Source organism: Aythya ferina (genome assembly GCF_964211825.1).
Source record: "Aythya ferina genome assembly, chromosome: 4".
NCBI classification, from domain to species: Eukaryota; Metazoa; Chordata; class Aves; order Anseriformes; family Anatidae; genus Aythya; species Aythya ferina.
This window is the reverse complement of record NC_140300.1, coordinates 9932933-9960911: the sequence shown is the minus strand read 5'-3', so window position 1 is coordinate 9960911 and position 27979 is coordinate 9932933. Positions and strand designations below refer to the sequence as shown.

General features: G+C 39.6%; 2 protein-coding genes across 4 annotated transcripts in view; both read right to left on the bottom strand.

The window, feature by feature from the left end:
* DOK7 (docking protein 7) overlaps positions 1-8965 on the bottom strand; it is a 64864-nt gene extending 55899 nt beyond the window's left edge. The window contains exons 1-4 of one of the 2 annotated variants that reach the window (XM_084517514.1): positions 8775-8965; positions 8595-8640; positions 5953-6183; positions 1887-2087 (exon numbers count right to left, since the gene is read on the bottom strand). In XM_084517514.1, coding sequence (XP_084373640.1) covers positions 1887-2087; positions 5953-6183; positions 8595-8640; positions 8775-8828 — 532 coding nt within the window. In that variant the 5' untranslated portion in view covers positions 8829-8965. Of the gene's footprint in view, positions 1-1886; positions 2088-5952; positions 6184-8594; positions 8641-8774 lie in introns of those variants that run through there. The other variant, XM_084517515.1, reaches the window with a different exon arrangement.
* A 2214-nt stretch (positions 8966-11179) lies between these two features.
* The window catches only part of HGFAC (HGF activator), a 42936-nt gene continuing 26136 nt past the window's right edge, over positions 11180-27979 (bottom strand). For both annotated transcript variants that reach the window (XM_084517512.1, XM_084517513.1), the window contains 7 exons: positions 24648-24822; positions 22267-22352; positions 21100-21340; positions 18212-18351; positions 15907-16047; positions 14704-14852; positions 11180-12835 (listed from right to left, as the gene is read on the bottom strand). In XM_084517512.1, the coding sequence (XP_084373638.1) occupies positions 12665-12835; positions 14704-14852; positions 15907-16047; positions 18212-18351; positions 21100-21340; positions 22267-22352; positions 24648-24822 (1103 nt within the window). In that variant the 3' untranslated portion in view covers positions 11180-12664. The remainder of the gene's footprint in view (positions 12836-14703; positions 14853-15906; positions 16048-18211; positions 18352-21099; positions 21341-22266; positions 22353-24647; positions 24823-27979) is intronic.

Genomic DNA, 27979 nt, shown 5'->3' with positions numbered 1-27979 from the left:
CCTTGTAGTTAAGTTTTATATTCTCTCATTGGACGAATTACATAAATTACACAGATTATACAAGTTACCAATCCATTGCTAATCTTACTTAAAGATTGCTTAGCATTTTTTTTTCAGCTGCCTATACTTTTTAAATATAAGTTTTCCACAGTTAAATGATCTTAGGTTTTATTAGTTCAAAACCTACTACTCTAAAAAGTACAGCAGTGTAAAAAAAAAATAAATAATAAATAATAATAATAAAAAAAAAGAACCACACTGTTTCAATTTTGGAAAGTTCTTCCCATAAGCATTCTGAATGCTTAGTTGAAGATTTTCTATTTTCAGTTAAGAATTCAAAAAGCAGACCCAAATTATGTCTGCACAGAAGTGCACACATTTAAATGCGAGCTGGAGTTCTAGTAAAATGGTACTTGCATACAGAGAAGCAAATGCTTTATTCTGCCTGGAAGAAAGCCTGTTCAAACCAAAACTGCAGGTGTTGGCAGATGTACACTAATTGCAGTTGACACAGGCTAAACTTGAATCTGCAGAATCACAAGAGAGGAAAAAGGTGACTGTGCTAACTTCCCCTTATACTTTATAACCAGTCATCTAGCTGACAGCCTGAACCATGCCACTGGGAAACAAGACACTGGTGTTCCTGTTCCCACACCTTTTAACTGAAACACAATAACCTTAACAAAAAAGCAGATTTGTTTCCTTACCGGCTGTACCTACAACCCATTCCTTCAGACACTGGAAACCCCTCTTCAACCCCAACATCTACATTAGGCAGGGAAAGATTTGAAGTAGAGTCTTCTGCATTACAAGAAGTGTCCTAAATCAGAAATCAGGGCATGACCATTCAGTCCATACTAACCACCTCTGTAACTCAGCTCTATTTTTCAACAAAGCAAATAACTCTCACTGTTGTAAAGTGGACAAAACTATTCCCCTTTCCTACACAAATTTTGCTAGAAGTACCAAAGAATAATATTTTTGGATTTCAATCAACTTGGAAACTTTATGTGTTTGTGTGTTTTGTTTTTTTTTTTAATTTTAGTAATTGAAGAAATCAGTTATTTTCACATTGTATTATGCAGAAGTCACACAACTTCACATCCAGTTTGGCAATATGCACATCCATTTGCACTCAAAGATCATCAATATAGCACAGTTTTAAATTCTGCTTTGGAAGTTAAAATCTGAGGTTTTTAACTGATGTATACGATATATCTACTGCATTAACCATCTTTTCTTTTCAGCTCTTCTGTTTGTTTGCATTTTATCTGAAGTGGTAATGTAAAAAGTCCCAAACAAGACGCTAGAACAAGACATTTCTCTCCATCTTCAGCTTGCTTGCTTTCATTTTGAACCCATGAATGCTATGGTCCCATAGAGTGACAAAGCTGCTAACAAGCAGAAGTTTCTAACTTTTATGAACTATTTCTCTACTGGATTTAGGTATTAGCATTACACAAGCGCCTTGATTCTGCAGGTAACCTCAAAGCTTCAGCGTCATTTTCCCTCTGCTGGCAACAGAATCAATTATAATTTAATAATCTCAACATTAAACCATTTTGCCTCATCTCTTGGATGACACAGGTCTTAAAATTTCACTACTTTATTCTTGCTCTGAGTCTACCAGCAACAACTGACAAAACATCTTCTGGAGAGCCACACAGCAATGTTCAGCCACAACTCCACGTGGTCACGTTTCTACTGAATACCAGGGTTGAGGCCAGCAGAAACCTACTTACTAGAACGGAACCTCTGACATGAAGCTGACTGTATGACAAAGCTACAGAGCTGGTGCCACAAACTCCACATTGACAAAATAAGCATTTGCATTTCCACAAAAAGGTTGCGAACAACGTTTAGAAGACAGGGCCATTTGTACTTACAGAAGCCGCACCTGGTACCCCCTTCAAAGATGAATCCATTTGGGACAGCTCCGTATCGGCGCAGGTCTGAGAGTTTCCATTGCCCCATGACGCTAGGAGGGAGGTCTTTGGCAAGGACGAGGATGTCATTGCAGAAGTGCAGGGTAGCAGGCCCACTCTCAAGTTTAGTGCCAGGTGCTACAAAAACTTGAAATCTATGAACTATCAAATAAGGAAGAAAAAAATTACTACAGAAAATATAAGTAAGGTACTGTGATTTATGTAACAAGTCATTCTGTTCAGCTGTAGACTGATCCCTGCCCACACCACCAGGCTCTCACACAGGGATTCTAGGTAGAGCCTGAACAACCCCACGTGTGTAGCTATAAGCTCATTATTCTATGTTATGTCAATTTAGTATAAGAAAACATATGTTGGCTTAATACTACAAAAGATTAAGCTGTAATGCTTCAACTTAATGCCGCATTAATTTATCCAAAGTCTAACAGAATAATCCCTACCTCAAATTAGTTATCCAGCCCATGTTTAAATCACACCTCTTCCATCAGTACAGGGATTTCTTTCTGTCTCCTCCTCCAAATGGCCCATGCCTAGCCTTTCCAACTTGTGTGCACACAGACACATAACACAGTGTCTGAACAGACCAAAAGTCAAGGCTCAAAGAAGCAGCAGTTCTAACCACAGCTCTGTCACTGATTCATTTGCAACCTTTAATAATCTGCTTTAATCCTTTCTGCACTTTGCCTTCCCTAGCAGGCAGTAAAAGGGGGAAAGTACATTTTCCCACCTTTGTGAATCTTTTGCAAGTTGGTGATGGTAGATGCCTGGATATTTCAAGTGATTAGAAAATTAAGAGATTCATAAGTAATGCACACTCTTAGAAGACAGTTAATTCTTCATGTTTCACTGTCTAAACTCCAGCAGAGTAGGGGAAAAGGTCAGACACCTATCTCATTCAAGTTTACAAACCTCAGGTTCAAATCCCAGCTCCTGTGTCCCCTACACTGCAATGGTCCTTACCTACAGCAGCAGCTGTTCTAGGCTGGTCTCCCATCTTCTCCAGAGTTGTTGCATTTTGAACAGTAAGCTATTGGGAGCACTTCAAAGGCTCAAATCTCACAGTGGAGATTCAAAGGGAACTATTTCAGTCAGCAAGCAACCAATTTTCAAACAATAGTTTTGACCACTACTCCCCCAGTTTCTTTCACTTTGTCATCAGACACACACACACACACACAAAATCTGTCTTGACACAGAGAAGCATCTGAATTGTTACATTTCCAGTCATATTTTCAGTAGAGCATTTATCAGGAATCACAAAGATTTAGATTGTGGTTATTCATCAAAGATCATGCAAACAGCTTCACTGCTATGACATCTAGAGGGTAATTTCCAGGTAGTCTGATTTCTTCCCTGCCTCTTGACCGTGTTTCTTCAAGCATCATGAATGTCAGCCAGGTCTGAGCCTTGCTTCTCATCTAAATAGTTGCTATATTCTTAGTTACCGTCTTAGCTGTAGGTCAGCTCCTCATCCATGACATACATTTGCTAAATTCCCTAAGGCTCCAGCAGAATTAGCCACAAAGTCATTTGAGTGAAATGTGCAAGGAGCCAGAGATAGATCTAACTAACCACAGCTCTCCTTACAGCTTTGCCAGTGGTACTGCTGAGGAGCAAGTCAATAGTCACACAATGTCCCCTTTTGGGCACACAGTTATGTTACACAACCTATCTAAACATAAAATATGAAAGAGACACCAAAACCACCTTGATGACTGATGTTCAATTAAGTAATCTTTAATATAATTTGGACACCACTGCACAGTTAACTTCAGAGGTACTACACCAGCAATTAAAGCATAAGAGCAGAAGCATCAGCATAATTTCAGCCTCATAAAGGAAGAATGGACCATGATCAGACACGATCAGTTACAAAGTATCATAGCTGCCAAAAACGAAAAACTGCAACTAGTCTAGAGCACTGTTAGAAAGCAGCATACTCAATCTGAGCAAAGCCAAAGCAGAGGGCAAATCAAGTCTGGACATGAAGCTTTTTCCATATGCTTTCTTGGTAAACTGTAATTTTTTCAAAAATTCTCCTCAGCCATCTACAACTCCTGCTCTAGGATAAAAAATCAACCATAAAATACCTAGCTCAATATGTCTGTGAGCAGAAGCTAATACTAAGGTTTTCATTTCCTTTAGCTATTTTTTTTTTCTCTTCACAGCTATTCAGTGGCTCACAGTATGCTAACTTTCTCAGAATGAGCTGTAGACTTAAGCACTCTTCTGACACATGGCTTACACCTCACTCACTTAATTCCTCTGCTTTCTCTAATGCTGGTTCTTATATTCCCTTGAGCTGTCCTACAAATCACATCCACCTGACATGGGAAAAAAAGAGAAAACAATGGGAATTCCAGTGAACACTCCTTCCATTCTGTGGTCCTCATTCAAGAACAGCATCAGCTCTTTTCATTTTTTCCTCCCCTCTTGCTTCCCAGACTCTGAGGTCATCTGTCCACAGTCTATTTTCAGCATCCAGCTACTTTACTTCCAAGGCACACAAAGGCATCCTTACTAGTCTTTAAGGAAAAAAAAAAGAAAAAAAAAAAAAAAACAGTCGCCATCTTCTCTTTGTAGTCTGCACACTTTTCTCTTTCTGTCTACTCAAGCTAGATTCTGTTCTGTTTGACTTCTTTCACCTACCTGACCCAGCACAGGAAGATGGAACCCTGAACAAGTTTTCCACACCCTGGTCTTTCCTCCTTCGCTTAAGTTTTTTGCAATTAACATTCTACAAATTATTGTCAATTCAACCAATCATGTTTGCTCCCTTTGTCATTTCTTCACCTCCATTCACACACTATCCCCACCTGTCCCTACTCCAGGGCTACATGTGAAACAATACCTTCACCCAATAGGCTCTAATCATCCCCTCATTCAGAGCATTAAAAAACACTTCTGCATTTCCTTCTATCACAGTCGTAACTCTCACACCCAGCTTGAGATCAAATATTCTCTCCATCCCAGAACTGCGCCAAAGCAAGTTCATGAAAACTAGACCACCCTTGTCAAATGCAAACTCCCCTCATGTACACGTACAGCCTATGCTGTACAGAGACCCCAAAACTTGTAAAGAAGTAGAACTAGTGCACAACACAGCTACATTGTCAATGTGCCCACTGCTGCAGCTATAACTGCCTATATTGTTCAGGGACTCCCTCTAACTTTTCTCGTGCAAGGCTTTATATCTGATAGTTCCAAGCATCCCTGTCTGTGATACTCTATATTTTATCAGTGTAAAATTCCCTGATCATCTTTGCAAAGCAACGAGTCTGTAACTACAACAGATGGCAAAGCATATGTAACAAACGATGATGACAGCTAATGAGCATCTCCTACACACCTACCCTCCTTTCCTAGATATGACTTAAAAAATATAAGACAGCTACTATGGATTACCAATGTTATCACTCTTTCTTCATCACTGTATATTTTAAGGCTGCTAACTACGAAATAATAATAATAATAGGATGTATAAGAATGAAGATAACTGGGAAGACCATGCCTAACAACATTCTTTATTGAGAGATGTCTCTTCCCACAAGGAGACACGAGCAGCAAAACAAAGGATCAGTGGCAGCACCTTTAGATAGGCTTGCTCAGAAAACTGGGAATGAACTAGCCAAATTCTAATCAGGACTCTCTTTCTCTTAATTCGGACCCCCTCTGAATCCTGTCATCAAAATCCCAAAGTAAATTATATTATCAGAAGTAGAGCTCTGATCACTTTGCTTCAAAGCTACACACTTTCAGTACCAAAGTGAAAAATGAAGTTGAATGCTCTCTCGGTTAAACAATGGGACTGGGCACTACTGTAATCACAACCTGTCAGAAGAGTTTAAGATTTAAGGAGAAGCACAGTCTCTTCACTCAGATGAGCAAGTCTTCTCCTTAACTATACTTTTTTATTTGCATTTTGTCTATGTTTTTCTTTGTTTTTTTCCTGGGGGGAGGGGGTGGGAGGGAGGAAGAGGGGGGAGTATGAAAAGACAAAGGTTACCTTCCCCCAGACTGTAGCGGATTCGTACATCCCACGCATACATTGTTTCCTTGTTCTCAAATCCCAGCATCACAACTTGAGAGAGGCAGATGATTGCAAGCGTGTGATTCAAGCCCTCATAGGAGAGCCCAGGATCCAAGCCACAGATGTCTTCTAAGGTCATGCTGCTCCTCTCCTTATGCCCTTTCGCTCGCTCAGATTTATCCTTGTACACCAGCATGAGCAAACAGTCTAAAAGAAGCAAAACTGTCAGAGATGATGAGGCAGAACAGAACACAACACATTTCTTAGTACCCTGCTTCAATACAAAAGTGCTTTAGACAATTACAAGGTCAGTCTGATCAAGTCAATGCAAGACCTGTTTCCTTTTCCCACACCTGCCCAGGTAGTTTGCAGTCCTCATTCTCAGGGAGCAGACACCAAAGGCATGTTTCAAGGGTAATCTTCAGGCTCAGAAAAAGGAAGGCAAGTAAAAAGTCTTCCCAATTGTTTTTACTTTACAAAACACCAGTGGTTTTTCATATCGTCTCCTAAGTCTGGACGGGACCCACTCATTAATGCTGAACACTGGGAGTTATAGTATGACAGCTTTTCATGTTACGAACACCAAGGACTGAGAGGCTATTGTCAGCTATATTTCCATTAGAACATACTGAACCACAAATGAAATTCTTACAGTAGTTCACAGATTACTCAACTACTAAATGGTGAGCGGGCTGCACTGCCAGAGACTGTGTCAGCTCAGGTTTCCTAGTTAAATGTTACACAGTAGTCAATGCTAAATAATCATTATGTGCCACACCTTTATTTTTTTTTTTTTTCATATTCACATGTGTCACCATTTGTTTTTAACCCCTTTTTAGAGGTGTTAATTACATAGCAACTGTGTAATCAAAGAAAGTAATTCAAGCATCACAGTGCCCTGGGAAAAGCACATTCCACAAGCAAACCCAAAAGACAAGAAAAAATTGAGAGCCCTCTTCAACCTTTTGCAGATGATAACAAGAGCATTCATCTTCCCCCAAGTCCCCTTCCTATTGCACAGCACTCAATTATAGCTGAAATTAACAGTAAATACCCAAGCTGCAGCATCCAGAGCTGCTGCTGACCTGCATACCACAAAGGAGGAAGCTCCCTGTGCACCATTTTATGAATGTTGGGGTGTGGTGCCCTGAGCCCTGGCAAGGTGCCCTGTGTCGCTCAGCTGGGCAAATCTCCAAAGAGGTGAAAAATGACTGAAAGACTGAAGCATCTGCTAACCCATGCGGAGCTCTGCGCACACTTCCAATTGTTTTCTTGCACCTGTTAGCAAAAACAGCTGCAAGCCCGATATTAAGCATTCTGCGATACAGTTGTGTGTCTGAAGGAAGAGCTACTGTGGTTTACAGACCAAGTAAAGCAAATCACTGGTTGTTTTCTGGTAGACCTGTCTACTTTTACTAGAACAGTATTTTTGGGGAATAAGCTATGGTGTCAGTAAGTTTTCAAAGAAGCCCCCTCATCTTCCCCTTATGTTTGGAATCCAGACCCATACTTACATGTCTCGATACTAACTTTTAGGATGTACAGATGCCTGTTTGTAGATAGAAGTTTAACAGATGCAGCCAAGATGTCTCTAAAATACTAACATATACCTGTAACAACCCACGCACCAGGGAGGTAGGTCTGAAGAGCTTCAGTTAGTAAAGAAACATCCGCTTTACCAGCAACAGCCTAGAAAAGGCTCCATAATCCATACTGAAACGATGCAGGTCCCCATTTTCTGAGTGCAGACAACAATTAACTCTAGAAATAATATTTTGGGGGCCAAACGCTTTCCCAATGAGAAAGAGACAGGAAAACCTGAAACTTACTTTTCCCTCTTCAACAGAAAATCATCAACTCTGAATAACGTTTTCAATTTTTCCCTTCAAAAACGTGGAAGAGAAGTTTTTAATCCGAGATGTCAGTTTATTTTTAAATCAAAACGATGCTTTATGTCAAAACACGGATCGAAAATAACTACAGAGCTCACCACGCCAGCCTTTTACAGCCACCCTGAAGAAATAACACGCGCTTTAAACCACAACCACGCAACTACGCTCTGACAGGCCACCTTTCTCAAACGGGTTTTATTCAGCACCTGCCCCGAAACTCCCGGATCGGAGGGCGGTTTTGGGGTAGTTTCAGGAAAAATGGACGGTTTCTTGCAGGACGTCTCCCGGCCTCACACACAGAGCGCCGGGACCGTCCCTGAGGGGGCTGCGGGCTCTGAGGGGGGCACTACGACCCCTGAGGGGGGACTGCGAGCCCTGAGGGGAGACTGAGGCCCCTGAGGGGACTGCACTGAGGGAGAAACCGGGGAGGAACACGGGGGTGAAAAGCGAAGCCTCGTCCCGGGGGCTTTCTTATTTCGATACCCGTCGGGCTATTTCTGGCCGCCTGGCTGGCTGCCAGCTGAGCCCGTAATTTGCGTGTGCGCGTGTGTCCCCCAAAAAAAAGGAAAAAGAGCAACGGCGGAGGGCCGCGGAGGTCTCCCGCAGCCGACAGGGCTCGAGGGGAGCCCTGCAGACCCCACACCGCGTCCCCCAACCCGTCGTCGGGCGGAACAGGGAGGGAGGGCAGCGGCACCCCGGGGCCCCCCTACGCCGCCCGGCTCTTACCTGCCACCGGGGAGGGCTTGCGCAGCACCAGCCACCTACTCTTCCACTGCAACGAGAGGCGAAAAGGACAGGGTTAGGCAGGGCCGGAGGAGGGGAGAGCGGGCTCGCTCCCCCGCCGGCGGGACGCGGGGGGCGTCGGTCGGGGCCCCCCGTCCCGAAGGGGCGCCGCGAGCGGGGAACCTTTTTTCCATCTCTCAACTTGACGTGACCCTCCACCACCGCGGAATCCGTCATCTTCAGTCATGATTCCGGACAGCTGCGCCCGGCTGGCTGCTCCCTCCCCGCGCTCCGGCCGAGGGGTCACTTTCAAAATAGCTTCGGGAGGTCCCCGCACGGGCACACGGAGCGCGGCGGGCGGGCGAGCGGCCAGCGCCGCCCGGCCCTCCCCGGCGCCCCCCGCCCCAGCGGGCTGAGGGGAAAAGGGGCAAAAGGGGTCCCGGGGAGCTCCCCGCTGGTGCTTTATCAAACTATTTTATCGTGTTGTGCGCTTGTGGCGTGGTTTTGTTTTGGTTTGGTGTTTTTTTTTTTTTAATTATTATTATTTATTTTATTTTATTTTCTTCAGGGTTTCAGCACCGCAGCGCGGCAGCCCCGCTCCGCCCGCCCCCTCCGATCCCCTCCAGCCACGACCCCAGGCCGCCGCCGCCCCCCCGTGCCGCGGATCCGCTCCGAGCTTTGCAGCTGACCGCGCGGCCAGCCCCATGCCCGGCACGGCCGAGGGCCCGCAGGAAAACCCGGACCGGATTTTGGCCGCCCCCCTGTACAACGGAGCGGGGCCTGGCGCTGACACATCCCCGGCCTCGCAGCATCCCTGTAGCGCCCCAATTCTGCTTCCAAAAAGTGCAATTACCACTCCCCTTGGCTCCCAGAAGACATACAGCCAACCACCCCGGATAAAAATACTCTTTTTTTTTTTTTTTCCCCTTTGCAATGCAACTGTCACGAGATAACAGCCCACTTATACCAAACCCAGAGCTGCTACAATTAATAGAATAAGATGTGTTAATGATGTCCTTAGATTTATTTCAACGAGCGATGGACTAATTAGAGTCCATTATTCTAAAAATACTCCTACTGCATCTTATTTGATGGTAATTAGTCCTTCAGCTATTTTTTTAAACAGCACCACAGCACATTTTTCTTTCAATAGCATAATAGAAGGGTTTTTTAGATGTTTGCAGTTATTTCTTCTCTCTGAATCGGTCAGTTTGCATGGAATAACATATAATTTAATAAAACCATCTTTAAGCATGCTTCATAATGAATTAGGGATGTGTTCGTTCAACTGGTTTTGCATTCCAATTCAATTTCAAGCTAAACGTTAGAGGAAAAATTATCAGAAAAACTTCCTCTAGTAAATTTTAGCCATATTTCAACCTAAGTGATAAGCATTTATGTAGAGGAGGAGAAACTGGGGGAAAGTTTCCATGGGGAAATGCTCAACAGAAAGGCCAGTGGCAGAAATTGCTGGAGTACCCATAGGAATATGACCGATGTTCTCAGGGGTGTGACAGGTCAGGCACGGACCTCTTGCTAAACTGAAGTATTTGCTTGCCACCCAGGCTGGTGCTCACCACCCCTAGTCGGAGGTTGTGGATTTAGTGCAGGGCTAGTCACCATACAGCAGAACCTCAAATCAGGAAATTTTGTTTCACCAGATTATGCAGTGACAACAAAAAAGCAGGCTGCTTTGAAAACCAAAAATTCAATTTTAGTGAATTTGAAGTATGACAATTGACTGAAGATTTATCATTTAGACCTTTAAGGGCAGAAAAGAGAGAGTTCCACTTATGAACATTCAATATATTTTTTAAAAATGCATATATTTTTTATGTTACTGTCGCTTCATAGTGGTAATAATCATGCATTTTTGAAAACAGAATTTAAAAGCTCTATACAAATTGCCAGAAACACCAGTGTAACACCTTTCCTGACAAATAGCCACCCTTTTTACAGCAAGAGAAGACTGAGAGAATATGTATAACACACATCCAGCAGTTTAAATCATGCTCAGTGTGGATGGATATTAATTTCAACATGAAAGTGAAGTCACAGAACAGATATGGATGTTCAGAATGGCATAAGCTTTGTGTTGAAACCTGTTCCAAATGAATCACTTCCAAAGAAGAGTAAATAGTTCCTTCATGCTCATTTAGTACTTGTCTTTCATCAGCAGGTACAGTTAGTCTTGTTAAACAGTCACATTCGTTTCACAGTGTTAAGCAAGCCAGACTTTTACTGTAAATGGCCAGGAAGGCAAACCCAGACAACAATAGCCTTCAGATTGTTTTGGAATCAAGAGCTAAAGACTTTGATCTTAGCATTTGCAGTATTTATAGCTGAAAATCTTACCTAAGTTTTGTGACTCAAGTTTCTTCACTCTTACATCTGTCTACTGGAAATTTTGCGCGACACTTACATAAACTGGGAGCACCACCAGCTGGAAATGATTCTTATGCAGAGCTTTTCAGATGCCTTCTGGCACAGAGAAGTGTTATTTCTTTTTTCTACCAGCTCTCAACCTGTTGAACAACCTACACAGTGATTCAAAGATTTAATTGTAACTATATACACAACAGACTAAGTCCAAGAAACAGAGGGTAAATATTTTTATTTAATAGTTTATATCACTTATCCAAATTAGCATTGTTTTTATCTTTGTAGTTACTTTAAATCAGCTTTTAGTTATTTTTCCTTTCAAAGTTTGTTCTAGCTGCAGAAATCATTCACTAAGAAACCCATGAAGACACCACCAGTAAACACACATATGAGTACCCAAGCACCAGTTTACATTTCTATATTGTAAAGAATACAGCTTTTTTTGAACATTTAAGAGAATTTTAAAATGTTTGCTATCAGAGAAGAAAAACATTTACATCAATACTCCAAAACTTATATATCTGACATGGCTAAAGATGTCTGTATTAAGAAAGTTGTAATTTTCTGTTCTTCTTTATGAGATTCAACTGTTTTATACTCAATCATTTCCTGCCTCGTTGCTAACACAGCTGGCTATACAGGCCCTAACCACTTGTATATTGTAATAATTTATTTAATTGTTCTTATAATAATTCCATAGACCATGTCAGCAGCACATGGACTTTATGATTATCACCAGCCTCCCAAGGAAAATACCAAGCAGCTCCCACAGCCAGGCAGTTTAAAACTCTGCTAACAACCCTCCTGAATTATCTGAACAGTTAAATAACTTGTTAGTACAAAACCTAAGACATCTCCAAAACATTGTCAAATTTAAGAAATATTTAGTCATTTATCACCCAAGGAGAAGTATTTCTACTGCTATCCTCAGGGTGAGGAGCAGCTGATGGTCTGCAAAAGGCCCTAATGTTTTGGTCTGCAATCAGGTGCACTGACTTTCAACATTTTTCAGCAAAAAACTTGTGCTTTCAGCAGGTGTTCCATTAAACTTTGCTGGAAAATTGCACAGCAAACTCAGCAGAGCTCTGAAGCATGTTCCTGATGTCTATGTCAGCAGAACACAGAAATGTGCTTACATATTTTGTTGAATCAAAATCTAAATCCTCTGTTTTCTGCCCAGAGCTGGTTTCCTGTAGCTAGCTGAGGAGCCACTTCACCTGTATTGCTCTGCTGGTTTCTCTCAACCTGCACTTAAAGAAATCACTTCTGAAGGAAAGGGAATTTATTTTTTGATGCTCCTCCTTTTTATTTTGTTAAAACATCTGAGAATACAGAGACAACATTGTTACAGATTGGTTGGAGGAATGACAGCTCCACCAGAAACTTCCAAATAACTCTTTCCACCTAATCCACCAAGCAGATAAACAGTTGTAGATTTCGGTACACTCTGTCTTGACATGTTTGTTTTATTAAGCTAATAAAGACAGTCTTATATGTTGAGCTATCCATGGCCCTAAAATTGCAGCTCAAAGTTGCTGGTATCAGAGGGATTAGGTCTGTTTTAGGTGGTCTGTTTGGAATTTCTAAGAATTACCAGGAGAGTTTTCATAATACAATAAAATATTTATGCCACTTTAATGAAACCAAAAGATTCCAGGACCACACTTGAAATGATATCACATTTAAAATGTTCAACTAGTTTTTCGGGGGGATATTTTCTCATTAATCCAGTTCACATAGTTTGTCACTCGTGTATACACTCCAGGTTTGTTGACTCTGCCACAGCCATCTCCCCAGCTGATAACTCCGTAAAGGTAAGAGATTTCATTTTTCTCGCAGGCCAAAGGTCCACCAGAATCTCCCTGTGTTAAAAGTAAGGAAAGATTAAATAATTTGACAGAAAAGAGTTGGAAAAAAAGATTATTTTGGGAAAGTTCCAAACTGAAAGCGTTTGCATGTGAGATTTAGTTTTAAAAAATTAATATGGAAGCATTTGTCTGCTGAAATTTTATTGTAGAAAACTTTTTTTAAAAATCATACCTCTTATATAATGGCTTTTTTAAATTTCACATTAAAAAGAAATATCAAAATGTCATATTTTGTTTGAAAGATTTTCTGAAATTCTGCTGGATTCAGACATCTACTGAAGAGCATGATTAATTGGGGTCCCCTTCAGTAGGAGTAAGCAAGTTTTTAAGCTTTATACTGCATTGCATTATAGGCTCTGCACAGATTACATAGCCCATAGAAGGTCTGGAGAGTTTCTTAAAACAGTTTATTATAGCCATCAGAGATCGTTGCACACATACACATAATTTTCCATACGACTGCACAATGCTATAATTTTGTGGTGTACACCCAGTTTTGTATCTATTGAATTTAATGCTACTGAGCATTACCTTGTCATTAAAGCCATAAACTGAAAATAAGGCCAAACTAATGTCTGATGACACACTACAGCAAGGATGAATTGGGAACACTTCTACTTATTTAAAACCTTGCAGATATTCAGGGAAGGGGGTGCTTTTATTATTATTGTTCCTCTGAGAGTGACTTCCTACAGAAATGGAAACGTTTGAAATGAAACAAAAATGCATGACTGGTAAAAGGAGCCACATCTCAGATATCTGGAGCTAAGGATAAATCATTTTTTCCTGTTTAAAAAGAAAATCCTTGAGATTTGCTTTCTAAACAGGAATGCTTTTGAGACCAAAGTAAGTAGGAAAATTGTATTGCCTTCCTATTAGGAGATTTCTTTGATAAATCAGGGACATCTATCTGAGATTAATTTACTTCTCAGAAACTTGCATGTGTCTCCACAACTTAGCTCATTGATTGCAATTTCAGTACCCGTGCACTGATTTAAAAAAAATATAAAGTTTCCAAGAAAATAGCAGAACACACTGTCTACTTGACATTTCTTGGTCTTTAAATATTTTTATACATTACAGATGGTTTATAGATAATTTCATAAGAATATGTTAAGAAAATTCAGAGGTCAGCTACATTTGTTGTGATATTAAGAGGTCTAAACTGTTTTTCCTTAGACCACACTACAAGTTGTCCAACAGGGAAAAAATGAATTGTTGATTCACTAATAATGATGTCATGATTAAAAAAAACCTCTCATCTCTCACCACAACAATTCTGAAACCTTTTTCAGAGCCAAAGTGTGTCATAATTCAAAAGGAGACACAAAGTAGTACAGATTTGAGGTCCTTCCATGAAGGATGGAAGTCATGAAACAGTTTCCAATGGATAGATATCCTACACCATTAAAGCCCTTCCACTCTAATAACCTCAGGACATACCTCCTCCAAACTTCACCACTGCTCCCACCTCTTACCCAAGTATCCTTGTTTCATTCAAGCAAGAGGGCTGGGGATTTGGCTTGCCAGTGCATACCTGCCAGCATACCTGCCAACACAGTGCCATCCCTCAGACAGGAGCTGAAGGACCTCCTCTCCAGTGTATAACTACTAGCTTTTATGAAGGTAGGAGGAATATAGAACTTGACATTGAACAGGTTAAAAAATGTGGGAGCAAACAGTGCAGTCACATAAATATCTTTTCTTTAGGAACTTTTCTTTTCTTTTTTTTTTTTTTTTTTTAGGAACCTTTCTTTTCTTTAGGAACACTGTAATGTCAAAAGCAAGCACTGTAACACTGCAACATTTCTTCCAATAATATACATTTATATTCTTCACTTGGAGGTGACTCACAACATTACCTGACAAGCATCAGATTTGCTGTCAAAGTAGCCAGCACAGAACATATTTTCACTTATTTCTGTTCCATAAATTTCAGGGCTTCTGCACTTCTCCTCAGAAATAATTGGAATCAGTGTTTCTTGCAGGACATCCGAGTAACCAGAAATATCTTTAAAAAATTCCCAAACAGGGAAAAAAAAAAAAAAGTATTTTTTATAAAATGTGAAGAGCATAACATGGAATCACAATGCAAGATACAATGTATAAACACATTTAACACATCTCAGTTGTGAACCTCTTTAAAAGATAATAATTATTCTAGTGATCAGATTACTTTCTGCTTCTACAGTCAGGTTCCCTGCCCTTTAAAACAGCAGTATTTCAAGTTCAGACATTGACCCACTTTGGGTTCTCTCATTTCTTAGAGACATGGGAACATTTCCCCAGCGCTCCTCTTTCCAGGTGTAATATTAAATCATAAATTATCCAAGGATCCATTACCTCTTTTTGCCTTTAAATTGCACAGTTAGATCAGGATGACATTTGCTCATTCTGTCTTTTACCAAAATGAGGCAGCCAGCTCTCTCATCCTTCTCATCTATCTGCATAGGTCTCTGCTATCTCCACATCAAGGCAACATGGCTAAGATTTATGATCCTGAAATTCCTTATCTCAAAGGATGGGAGAGAAGCAGTATTTCCTTCTGCTCACCTTTCTTAAATTATATTTAAGCATTTCTTAGCCTAAAGTCCCTCAGGCCCTCTCTAGTAGATGTTTCCTAAGTTTTCTGCCTGGTGAAGGTAAAGACCTCCTCCATCATAGACTAGTAAGTTGGCTGTGTTTGCTTTGCAGTCTTTGATATCTACCTTGAGAAACCAGGAGTCGGATTCATTTGACAGTTGCTGGCCCCTACAGCTAAACTGCTTGCTCCAAGCTCCCCTCGTTGTCCATGGAGGTCTAGCTAGAGAACAATTTATCCTAAATAGTTACAAATATTTGGTCATGGGAATCATGTTCCAAATTCCAGGGACTACAAAGGAAGTTCAGGATGACTATTTTCAGATGTAAATGCTGTAAATATCCAAAGGCCAGTAAAATGAATCCCAAAATAAGTCCCTTGGAAAATATTTTACAAAACCGTCAGCTGTGTAGCACATCCTTGAGCATTATATTTAGTTATCACCAGGGTTTTCCACAGGTACCAACTTTGTCATTTCACTCACTCTCATGCCTGTGTCCCCATCCAGAAATCTGACATTTGAACTGTTCGGGGAAAATGGTGTCACTGTCCGGCAGGCAGATGGGCTGAACAAACTGAGACTTGACGGCACAACGCTGGCCATTCTTCTTCAGCTTAATCAAAGCTGCAGAACAGAAAATACACCAGGAATAAAGTGACTGTTCCCTTTTTTTAATGGGATTGGCAGCAATGGGTCTCAGATAAAACTTTAATTATCCCCTAAGCCTCTCTTAATTAAGATATTTCAATCAAAGACAGACAGACTCATCTCAACAGCACCTGATTTCACACTAAATTGAAGGCTGAAATATTCAGCTACTCCCCTTGTGGGAATATTTATTTTATGCTGCACTCACTGAGCAGATTTTGCTTCACTGCCTTTGTAGAGAAGAGGGAAGATAGAAAATACACATGCTCCTCCCACCCCGAAGTTAAATAACAGTGACATATCCACAACTTTCAGCTGAAATAAGTGGGATGTGCAAGTGCTCGCTGCTTCTGCAAGTCTGGCCACCTGCCTCATTCCAATTTGATTAAAAAAAAAATAATTACTGCGAGAGCCAGTGTATTTCATGTTCCTTGTTATCACTGAGTTCAGCAAAATTCAAGTTCTCAGAAATCAAGGAAAAGAAAATCAAGCTATTTCAAAACCAAGCTTCTGAAAGCTATCAAGAGTTACACAGCCTACACAACCTTTAGTCTCCCCCCATGAGGCTGAAAACAGTGTAAATATGGAGCTGTGCAGCATCATGAACTCAGGAGTGAACAGAGATGTCAAAAGTAGCAGAAACTTCACTTCCCCTGTAGCAAACCTCCTGTGTTTAGCAGTAGGGCAAGCGAGGGGATGTTGTGTTTGGTGTAACACGGGCGGTGTGCTGGGTTTGGGCACACCACTCAAAGAGGACAGAGCTGAGGTCCTGTGGTTTCACCTATTTAAACTTCCTATCGTGGCTTTCAGAACCTGCAGATTTTCTGAGCACAGCTGTGTGGAAAGCAAGAGATCCCACTGAATAATCTTATTTCTATTCTGACTACATCTCTGGCTTTGGTGGAATGTGTAAGCAGTATCTCACGGGTCGAGGAACCCACACAAACCACTCCAACACTCAGCAGCTTGCTCTTCCTCACCTGCCTCCTCTCCCCCTCCAACTCTGCCTGTTTCTGAATCCCCCATACTTCCCAATACTTCCCAACAAACACTTATGCTTGCTTCCTTCTGAAACGCAGTTTCAGCACCAAATAAATCTTCTGCTGCATCAGGGGAAAAAAAAAAAAAATCACTGACAGGGCAGAATGTGCCCACACATCTTTGCCCCCAGTTTCTGCCTGCTTGTTTGTTTGCTTGCAGCGGGGCATGTCTTAGGAACTCCATCTTCAGCCAACCCTAAATTTGGACACTGTGCATGTGAGTCATGCCAAATTTCAGAGCAATCTAAAGAGTCAGGAGATCCCAAAGTACAAACTGTGATTTATACCAAGATATTTCAGAGCAGAACAATACCCCAAATGAAGTTAATTTCTTGGTATGCTCTGACAGAGTTCCCACCAATGCAGGACCTGAATGGTTTTTGCTACATAGTGAAAAATGTTCACCATCTGGGAGCAAAAAAGCCAGTACATTCCCGATCTAAGATATCCCTAGTGCCAGACTATTAAACAGTTTCATAGACAAAGTGCTCATACAGCTTGATACCACAGGGAGACATGCCAGCTTCCATAACAGCAGATCAGAAAATAAGAAGCAAGTTTCTCTTCTATTGTCATTCTGGCTAATACTATAAGGTCAGGCAGAAGGGCATTTAACTTTTGACTGATAAGACAGATGATTTTTAAATCCATCTCCTTATTGTAAAAAATGATTCTTAGTAACAGATTTTTCAGAGCAGATGGGGCTATTATATTCATCTAGTCAGATGCTCTATACAATACAGACAATAAAATTTTACCAAGCAATTCCTGCTTCAAGCCCACAGTTTTGGGTTTGGTTGAAAAAAAATGCCTAATCGCATCAAGACTTGAAGCGATGATGAATCTGCCATACCTCTAGGTAAATTGCTCCAAAGGGTAATTATCATAATTATTTAAAATTTGCAATTTATTTCTCATCTGAATTTGTCTAGCTTTCAGTTGCTGTTATAACTCTGGTAGAACTAAGAACCCTCTGTTCTCAGAAGCCTCTCCTAACATCTGTGATCCTTCCACTATGAAGGCAGCTTTCAACAGATCAGCTAAGGCTGAAACTAAGTCAGCTAAACAGGAAATAAAACTGTAAGAACAAAAATACTCACCAATATCGTGTTCAGTAGGGCTGAACACAGAATACTGAGGATGCAAGATGTATTTCTCTATTTCAAATGTTTGTGTTACGTCAGTTGTTCTATTAAATATATGCTGACCCAGAACTACTGTAATAGTGGATTTTAGAGGACTGTAGTACAAAAGAGAGAACAAGCAATTCTGTGATTAGAAGGACAAATAAAAACCTATTTCCAATGGCTGTGTGCACCATGAACTGTTAATACATGTAAACTGAGGTCCCCACCACACCCATTATTTACCCTCTCATTATGCCTTGATCTGTCACCCAGGCTTCTTACCTACAGTGGGCCAGGAAAAAGATTACTAATGGTATAGGGAGTCCCGTGCTGTGTGGGTCCTGATTAACCTCATTAAAGGCTGTTGCTCTTTGACAGAAGGAAAAGACAAGCCACATGCACTGCTGCCCAGCTGTTGTCTGGCTACAAGCATCTTCAGAGACTGTAAGCACTTCTTGTTATATGAACTTAACTGGGTCAACCTTGACCAGACTCTGCCAATGAGTAACAAAATAATTGAGGAAGAAATGAGACACCAAAGGACAAGTCAGTGGTGGATATCTCATTTCTCTGGGTGACCAAACTCTTAAAAATATTATAGGTATAGATCAAGATTTTAGAGATGCCTGACAACTCAGGACATCTGACATCTGACAAACTGACAACTCAGTAGCATCTGGGCAGCTTCCACCTAATAACTATCACCACTTCTGTTCTGAGATTAGACTAATCCATGTTTAATCTGTTGTCTAGAATCAAAAGCGTTCTTCTGGTAGAGGAAGGTTTAAAAGCAGACTGATCTAATAGGAAAAAACACACTCAGAATATAGGTTTTGTAATTCACACCATCTTACTGATTGTTTACCACAGTCCTCTCATATCCAGTGTCCTGTGTCAGAGAACCAATAAGAACCAGTACAAAAGTTGTGAAGAACGGGAAAATTGTGAAAAATCAGCAAGAGTTTGGAAAGACAATAAATTCTCTAGCTTTGAAAGCGATTGAACTCAAATTACTCTCTTGCTTTAAAAGCAGTTTAATTTGCACATTCATAAATCTACAATGAATTTAGCCAGTATCTTCAACATGGGGAACTCAGATATTTTGTTATCCAGTGCAGAAATGGAAAATATCTGTCGTGCATCATACACAGATCCAGAGTGGTCAACATCATTCCAAAGTTTCCCTAGTTATAATTCTGTGCATCACCAGCAACTGTCAGATATAAAAGCACTGCAGATTCTCCTCCAGTACTGAACACAAAGCAGCCATCAACAACTAGGGGAGAGAGATTCTGACTAACTGCAGTGCAGAGAGCAGGCAGCTACCCTGCAATAATTACTATGAGTATGGTTAATGAAGCTCAAAATCTGGGGTTTGTTTTGTTGTGCATTTTTTCTTTTTTGTTTGTTTGTTTGTTTTGTTTGTTGTTGTTTGTTTTGTTTTGTTTTCATCTAGAAAACAAGAAAATGATGAAAAATGCTTCAATCAATATGTAAGGCCAGGATTTTCTCAGTGTTCTTGCAGTAGTATACCGATACCTTTGAAAATCAGATTTGGGGCACGTAAAACAGAGTGGAAGTTTGCTTCCCAGGACAGTATTTAGAAAAGATTTTAAAAGCACTAAATGGTTGCACTGTGATTTAAAGGTGATTCATTCAGGAATAGAAATAAAAAGTGAGAGGCCACAGAAAAGGAAAAAAAAAAAAAAAAAAAATCTATCTAGCTGCATAAGTATCTATTGTCGCCTAGTGGAAAACAGTTGAAATTGTGGCTAACTTAGAGGTACTAAACATACGGAAGAGTGCAAATTACAATGCAGCAATTATGGAAAATCTGTATGTACCAAACCACCAGCTGGAAGTGGGTGGAAATGTCCTGAATAGCTGCCAAAGTTAGTAGCTATTTCACAACATTTGAAAAACAAACGCGTTGTGGATCGAGCTCCAAATGCTTCAGTACAGCATTCACAATGGTATTATTAGCTCTACAAGCTATCAGTGTATGTATTCTGGCATGAGGTTTTCTGTTTCTCTTGGCTTCTTTACTATGCAAAGGAACAATGGGTATGAAATGATGTAATATTTTTACCATCAATGTGATCAAACCAAAATCAGGAAAATCAGCATTTGTAGAAAATTAAATATTTAGAATAAAGTAAGACCATCCTATAGTCAATATTTTCCCCGGTGCTCTGCAGCTGGAGGGGAAAAAAAAAAAAAAAAAAAAAAAAAAAAAAAAAAAAAAAAAAAGGAAAGAATAGAAAAGAAAAGAAAAAGGGAAAAAAATACACAACCAATTCACCCTTCAAGGATATGCTTCAAAAATTTAACAGCAGTTCAGTTCTTCCCTTTGGATTTTTGTAAAGCTCAGCCTACTCTATTTGTGTCAAACAACAGTAATTTATTGCCTCTAATAAATCATTACTTGGCTGTTTCAGCCTTTTTGAACAAAACACAATAATGAGCGTAGTCATCTCTGTTACACCTCAAAGCAGGCATAAACTTGCAAAAAGGTAACTGAGAAGAGAAACACTCCTATCCCCCTGCAGATGCCTGAATGTGCAAGCTCTATTCCATGTCCTCCTGTCCTTACACTCAGCACTACCTTGTTACTTAAGTCAGGTCATTTAGCATTTTTGACACTCTGTAACGAACCAGATATGGGCCTGTGGGACAACAGGACTCCACGCTATTTGTTAGCTTAACTGCACTCAAATTGCCAGCAACTCCCTGTGAAATATTTGCCTTTCGTAATCTCATTTTCTTTCTCACTTGTTTCAGTGCAAGTTTGTCATGATTCACAAGCACACAGTGACAATGAGGAGAAGACCTACTGTCACACTAATGGCACGTGAGTTTACCTGTTAGCAAAGCAGTGTGCTGCTGACACAACCCAGCATGTCTGAATAAGGGTTCCACCACAGAAGCTCTCTCCAATATATATAGCTGCTGTCCAGGGATGAGATCCAGGCAAAGATGAAGAACCCCCAATAATCCTAGGTCTCACAAAACTTCTTTTTTTGTGTCTTCTTCCACATGGTCTTCTGGCAACTGCAAAAGTATCAATCTGGTCTGGAACTGGTGGCTTCCTTTCCCTGCTTTCTAAGATATAAAGGGAAATGGCATCAGACTATAAATCTTGTGATTTCTAAGGACTAGAACTTTTACAGGAGTTTAATTATCATTAAATGTTCACATGCAAATAAAGCTCATTCAGTTCCTCGGGAGAGCTGCAAGACTGAATGTTATGCCTATTCCCAACAGTCTGGCTACACACATACTAGCGTAAATTAACTGTGCCTTAAAGAATTCCTGGACACTGTTTCATTTACCAGTACAGATATAACCTTTAGTGATGGAGGAGGCCCAACACAATGCATAATACATCACATCATCGTGTTCAGATTCTGGAGCTTTGCCATCGCCATTCCAACAGCAAGGACTAGTATGTTTGTATTAATGTCGTCAATCAAATGTATTGGAACCATAAATGGAGAATAAAAGAACCACTTTATAAATTGACTTCAGATTAAATCTCTGTTCTAAAGGTCAGCTTGAACATTAGCAAGAATTTGATAGAGCTTTAATATTAACAACTGTTTAATTTAGAGGAGAAACAGAATTTTTAGTTTTCAGAATTAAATACTGTGTCATATGTCTTCTATTTGCTCATAGAGGCTCATTCACCTCTCTGAGCCTACTTCACATTTGTAACAAAGCATCATTTATTTCTGATGTCTTGCATGTTCTAGCAGAAATTCTGTTCATATCAGGATGACTGCAGTGGAAAGCAGTAGTGTGACACTGCTTATATACACTATTGTAGGGCAAAAATCACAGATTGTATCACAACTCCAAAAAAAATGCAAAATAAACTTGTTTTCATTGGATTTACTGCAAACAGTAAAATATTCTACACTCCTTGGAACAGTAGGACATTCAAAATTATATAATGAAAGCTTGTTCTAGTATCAATAACCCTTTCTTCATTAATTCATGACATGGATTTTAAGAGAACTTCTACATACCACAAGATGGAATTTTACAATAATCCCAAGACAAACTGTTGTCCTTCATGATGTAACACCATGGCTTCTCATCTTCATCTGGATTTCTAATTAATTATGGGGAGAAAAAATTGCAAGAATTAACCACAGTGTTGTTCCAAGCTGCCTGGACGTTTTCTGCATTTTCCTCTTGTACCATGCAGAGGACAGAACTCTTGGGTTTGAGCCATCTAATGAAGTGCTGAAACACCTGCTAACTCTTAAATGGGTTAGTAGCCTTTCAGTAGGGTTCTTTATGTTTAAAGCTAGTCAAAAATCAAGTTCTTTAGGAACTAAAATACAGCCACATGACTAAACATCTGTAAAATTTGCCTACAAGTATTCGGATGCATGAGCATATTCACTTGGTTTAAATACAGCCCACACTGAAGTGCTTCAACAGATATCAGCACAGTTATTTTCAGGACTAAGTCCCATGGGAGAGATTCCTTTTTTTAGATGAATTTTAAAGCAAGGAAATTCCACCACAGGTAGATTCATAGAAAATCCATAACAAGAATAGCTAGCAAAAACGAATTTGAGATGCTCAAGTTCACATTCCCTGGAGAGAGTCTGAGGAAATGAAAGAACTACCTCGAGAAAATACTATGCTTCTCAAAAAGAAAGGGGGGGGAGAGAGAGATATCACAGTCAATTTAGTCCTTTTTTACTCTGATGTTAAACAGATTTGGGGTAGATTCCACTAGGATTTCTCCATTGTGCCACATAATTGTCTTTATCAATGATCAATGTTGCATAAGTAACCAGAAAGTTGTCCAATTTACTCCTCCAAGAATGTAGTGAAACTTTGAAGACCCAGAAAGATCTTTAGTAGGCCAAGAAAAATAGACAAGATAATTCAGGGCTCTGGATAAATCATAATTCTAATTTCAGTTGGATTTATCAAAAGCATTATCTATTATTTCAAGATTCTTCAATATTTTTTTTCTTTTTAACCTGACTGCTATTCAAAAAAAGATTAAAGCACTTTCAAATTTTCAGAACCGAAGAAGCAACACAGGTTGAGTCATCTTCCGCCAACAGTGTTTCTAAATTAGACTATTTGAAGAAGAAGATATCTGCAGGATTATATAGTGCAGCAGAGATATCCCAAGAAATTATAACAAGCTGACAAAAAAAGTGAAAAGCTTTTTTCTCAGCTCTACAGAACATGAACACATCAGCTCCTACACCATTTTATTCTTTGCATTTCAAATCTGCAAGTGAATATTGTGCTTAAATGATGCAAATTGAAGGGATCAGGATTTATCAAAGCACAAAATAAATGCCAAATAAATTGCCATGATGTGCTAGGACACCATAAATCTCATACTTAAGTACTTGAATAAGGACCAAGCCTTGGAAAGCAAGCCAATTTGGATTAAGGGAGGGTTTAGGAACTAGTTATTAATCTGTTTTAGATAGAGAAGAGATACTTTGAGCATGCATACATGCTTTTTATCACCAAACAGATCAGGAAGTGCAGTGCATTCCAATCTTCCTGAAATACTTGTCTAACTTCCATTCAAAAAATTAATTAAAAAAAAAAAAAATCCTAGAAATCAACCAGCAATTTACGGCTATGCATCTAAAGTTTGGTGTTTCTTCCTTTTGCTCAGCTCCAGAATTCTATCTAAATTGAAACATTTATTTTACTTATGGATAGCCATTGGTCTCATGAAGAAATCAGACAGGGGAACATAACATGACTGAGTAGAAAGCCTATATACCACAAATATTTTCATTATAGATGAACACAAAACCTGAGCAGAAATTTAGTTTATTATACATATGGTTCAATCAAAATTGAAATGCCAAAATTTTACTTTGCAGTAATTTCTCTTTGGAAGAAATATAAGAATTTTGACATCTCATTTCAGCATTATTGAAGTACAGCAACTTTGATTTTTTTTCATTTTCAAATAACCTTTCACTCTTAAAAATGTTTTCCTTTATATTAAATATTTCACAATTTAAACATTGAAATATAGGTTAACCATTTCAGTTTGAATAGTGCATTTTTATCTCCTTTTGGATAATTATGAACAATCTCAAAATTTTTGCACTATCATTTGAATGATAGTCTCATTTGGAAAAAAAAAAAATCGCAGGAGAAAAAGAACCAGGATTTTCCAACATGAGGTTGTGTCTAAGCTTCTCTTGGCAGACCCAAGTTTTGATCTAGCCTATCCACCAGATCCTATCTTCTGCAGACTTACACCTCTTGTTTCAGCCTGCTAAGTCAGTCCAAGAGAAGGTGCCATCTGCTTTGACATTCATGTCCTTTCTCCCTTCCAAATGTGTTCCCACAATACATCCACCTTGTGGTTTAGAAATACAGGGCAAACGAGAACCTTCCTCACCTGCAGTAAGAGAAGGGCCCCAAGCCTAGCTGTACTGCTTCCTCAACACCGTTGATATGAAGCTCTTGGTAGAGTAAGTCTGAGTTCCAGGGCAAGCAGCTGTGTCCAGAAACAGTCATGTTGTTGGTGCCTCTGTACCCTGTGCCATTGCCACGATAGCACATTTGGAAAGGAGCTGGCAAAGCATAGGAGACTGGTCAGGATTCAGTGCTAATTACCTGTTAAACACTTATTTCACATCTGAAATCCTAAAGGAGAATGAATGGTCCCAACTCTGCAGTGTCTTTCATCTTTCCCAGGAATTTATTATATCAAATGAGGATTTTTACTCTTATTTTAAAAAAGCATTTAAAACTTCCATGTAAGGAGAGTTGTGAGTTAGCCTCATTTTACATGTGCACAACAACTATTAAACAGGCAGAGAATTAGACCTAAGATTTTTGCTGTGTACGGAGGATTTTAGTCAGCAATCTGCAGTGAAGTCAGCAATATGGCTGGGATTCATCCTGTCTAATTTTAGACACAGCTGAGCTCATCACTGGAGATTCCCATTTCAGTCAATTAAGAGAAACAGGCACTTCTAGCACCAAACTTATCTAGCTTGTTTGAGGTGACTTTTCTGAGATGTGATGAGTCTTGATGTATGCTCTTGGCTATGTTGACTGAATCTCCATTGAAAATAAAGGGAGCTTAAGTCAACCAGTTCAGATAGAGACATCTGTGTTGTAAATTAGTGAAAACAATCCTGCTCTGCCAGAAAGTGCTTAAAAGTGCTTAAAAGATTTTGTAAAATATTTCTTTTTTGGCCTCGTACATGCCCATACATATACGTACCAAACCCATACATATTATACACATATATATGTAGACACATATTGGAAAAATATCAATTTTACAAAAATGAAAACAGCAGTTTGAATTTTCATATTCTAACTCCATTCCTTTGTCACCTGAACATGAGTTATTTCTTCAGATAGGTCTGACACGTACTTGTTCTATGACCTGTGTACTGCCAAGGTCTACGAACAGCACGTACCAGCACTATGGCTGAAAAGCATATGGGGATGCATTTGTATACAAATAGCTACACTGAGCAGAAAGTCTACACTTCAAAACATGGCTCAGAGTATCCCAAAGGAAACACAAAACCATCCAATGTACAAAGAGTATTAATTGTGATCAAGCCTCAGAGGGTTTCTTAGCCCAGCCATGCCAGTATGACTTATCCCTGACATCTGCAAGGCTAGTGGAATCTTCTTGTAAACATGCTGAAATATATAGCATCACAATACTGCCTGAGTGTTGAAAAACACATTATGAGGATGATCAATCACACTGCACAGTGTGAACAACTATTGCCAAAGATCTGTTTATTTTGACCGAATAAGGTGACACGTGAACTGGCGCACGCAACCAGCACCGAAACAGTGAATTGCCGCAGTGAACTGCTGATGTCAATTATCCTTACAAGCCTTCAGTGTAGCAACAGACCTCAAAACCACAAGCAAGCATATGGCATAAATATGGGAGCTGGAGGTCAAAAAGTTTGGTGGAAGAATGTAACATGAGTCAGCACAGAAATAGTTGGCAAAATTGTCTTTCCAGCTTGGCCTAACAAAAGCACCTGAGATGGCGAGCCTACGTTTCCTCCTCCCACCCACCCCTTAAATCAAGCTCCCTTTATTTCAATAACAGGGGAATATAACATTCAATCAAACAAATCTTTTAACAGCCATAATCTCAGAGCTCACGGGAAAGATTTTTGTCTTCCATTTGCATTGTTAGCAATAGTACCATTTCTTGGCAACCTGCCGTTTATTTTCCGGGCAAGTTGCAAGTTAAGCTGCTTTATTTGCCTGAAACAGTGTCATGAAAATACTACCATCATGCTGCATGCAAAAATCTTCCATTTATCCAAGGAAATGCCAGGTGCTGTTTTTATTTGTGGTGTATTTACTACATTCAGAAATGATTTAGAGTTGCCTGCTTTTATGAGGATGAAACAAGATTTTGTTTCAGTGCAGAACTGGGGCCATATTCTCCAACACCAATGGTTTGGACATCTTGCAGATGGTGTTTACAAGTTGCGCTCAACCTTGTCAGGCTTAAAATCCAATGCATCTATGTATCTGCATGTCTGCCAGTCATTGCTAAAGCTGCCAGAAAATTATAACTGGAAGAATTTGGCCCCTTTCTAAATCATCCCTCATGTTTCCTCCTCTAAGAAGTTTGGATTACATATTGCACTTGTTGAGAGGAACAGTAATATCTCTCAGACACTTTTTCTTTGGTTTTGGTTTTCTAAGGGGTATTTTTGGCACAGGAGTAAAGTAATTTAATCTCACATCTTGTGGAGAAGCATCTAAATTAACAGAGCTGCTGTTTTCTTGCATTACTGGCTTACATTACCACCATGGCACCCCCATCACATCTCATTATGTATCTAAAGCCACTAAGAAGTATACGCAAAGTCTAATACATTTTATACCTATAATTCAGGAAAAAAGTTCTCAGAAATGTGTTCTGGAATGAATGTAGTCTTATAGATCTTTGGTTTCTAATAGTCTTTTTTGAACTAGAACTGAAAAATCTCCTTTTGCCTCCGTCAGAAGCAGTGTGTAGGTGGTCTGCTTTCAGCAGTTCTTAATGGATTTCTCTGACTGGGAGTTATTCCTTCTGAATGCTTTATAGCTTCTGCAGCTTCCCATATCTCTGAAATGTATTTATTTTCCTATGTGGAAGAAAGTAATGGAGGGCATAATATACGTATTTTTCTTGTTCATTCACTTTCCTGCAGTACTGCCAATCAGCCTTGGAGTAGAAGTGGCCTGAAGCTTCAGATGAAGTTTCGGATGAAACTTCAGTTTGATGAAAATGTAGATCCAATTTATTCTGCGGACCCATACCGCTATCATCACTGTTCATTTTCAGGAAAAAAAAAAAATCATTAAAATTCTAAAATAATTTCTTGCTATATTTTGAAAATCCAAGAGGTTTAAATAACTCACATAAAACATTCTTATTGTGTTATTGTGGCATGTTTTATCAGCATGTCACACCAATTCATTGATTTTTTAGTTTTCCAGTAAAAAGCAGTTTCAGGTCTTACAATTAAAAGCAACCAAAAAGAGCAGTTATCCAACCAGTTCTAATTGATAACTTCCTGAAAACATTTAACAAGACCTTTTTGTCACCAGACCTTGTATCAGGTTCTGCAGTTACATACCTGAATATTTTATGAGTTTCTTTTGGAAGTCTTTCTGTTGAAAACAACATAACTTTCATATTTCTTCCCAAATATCTCATCACAATTTTCCTAATGTTTTTGAGCT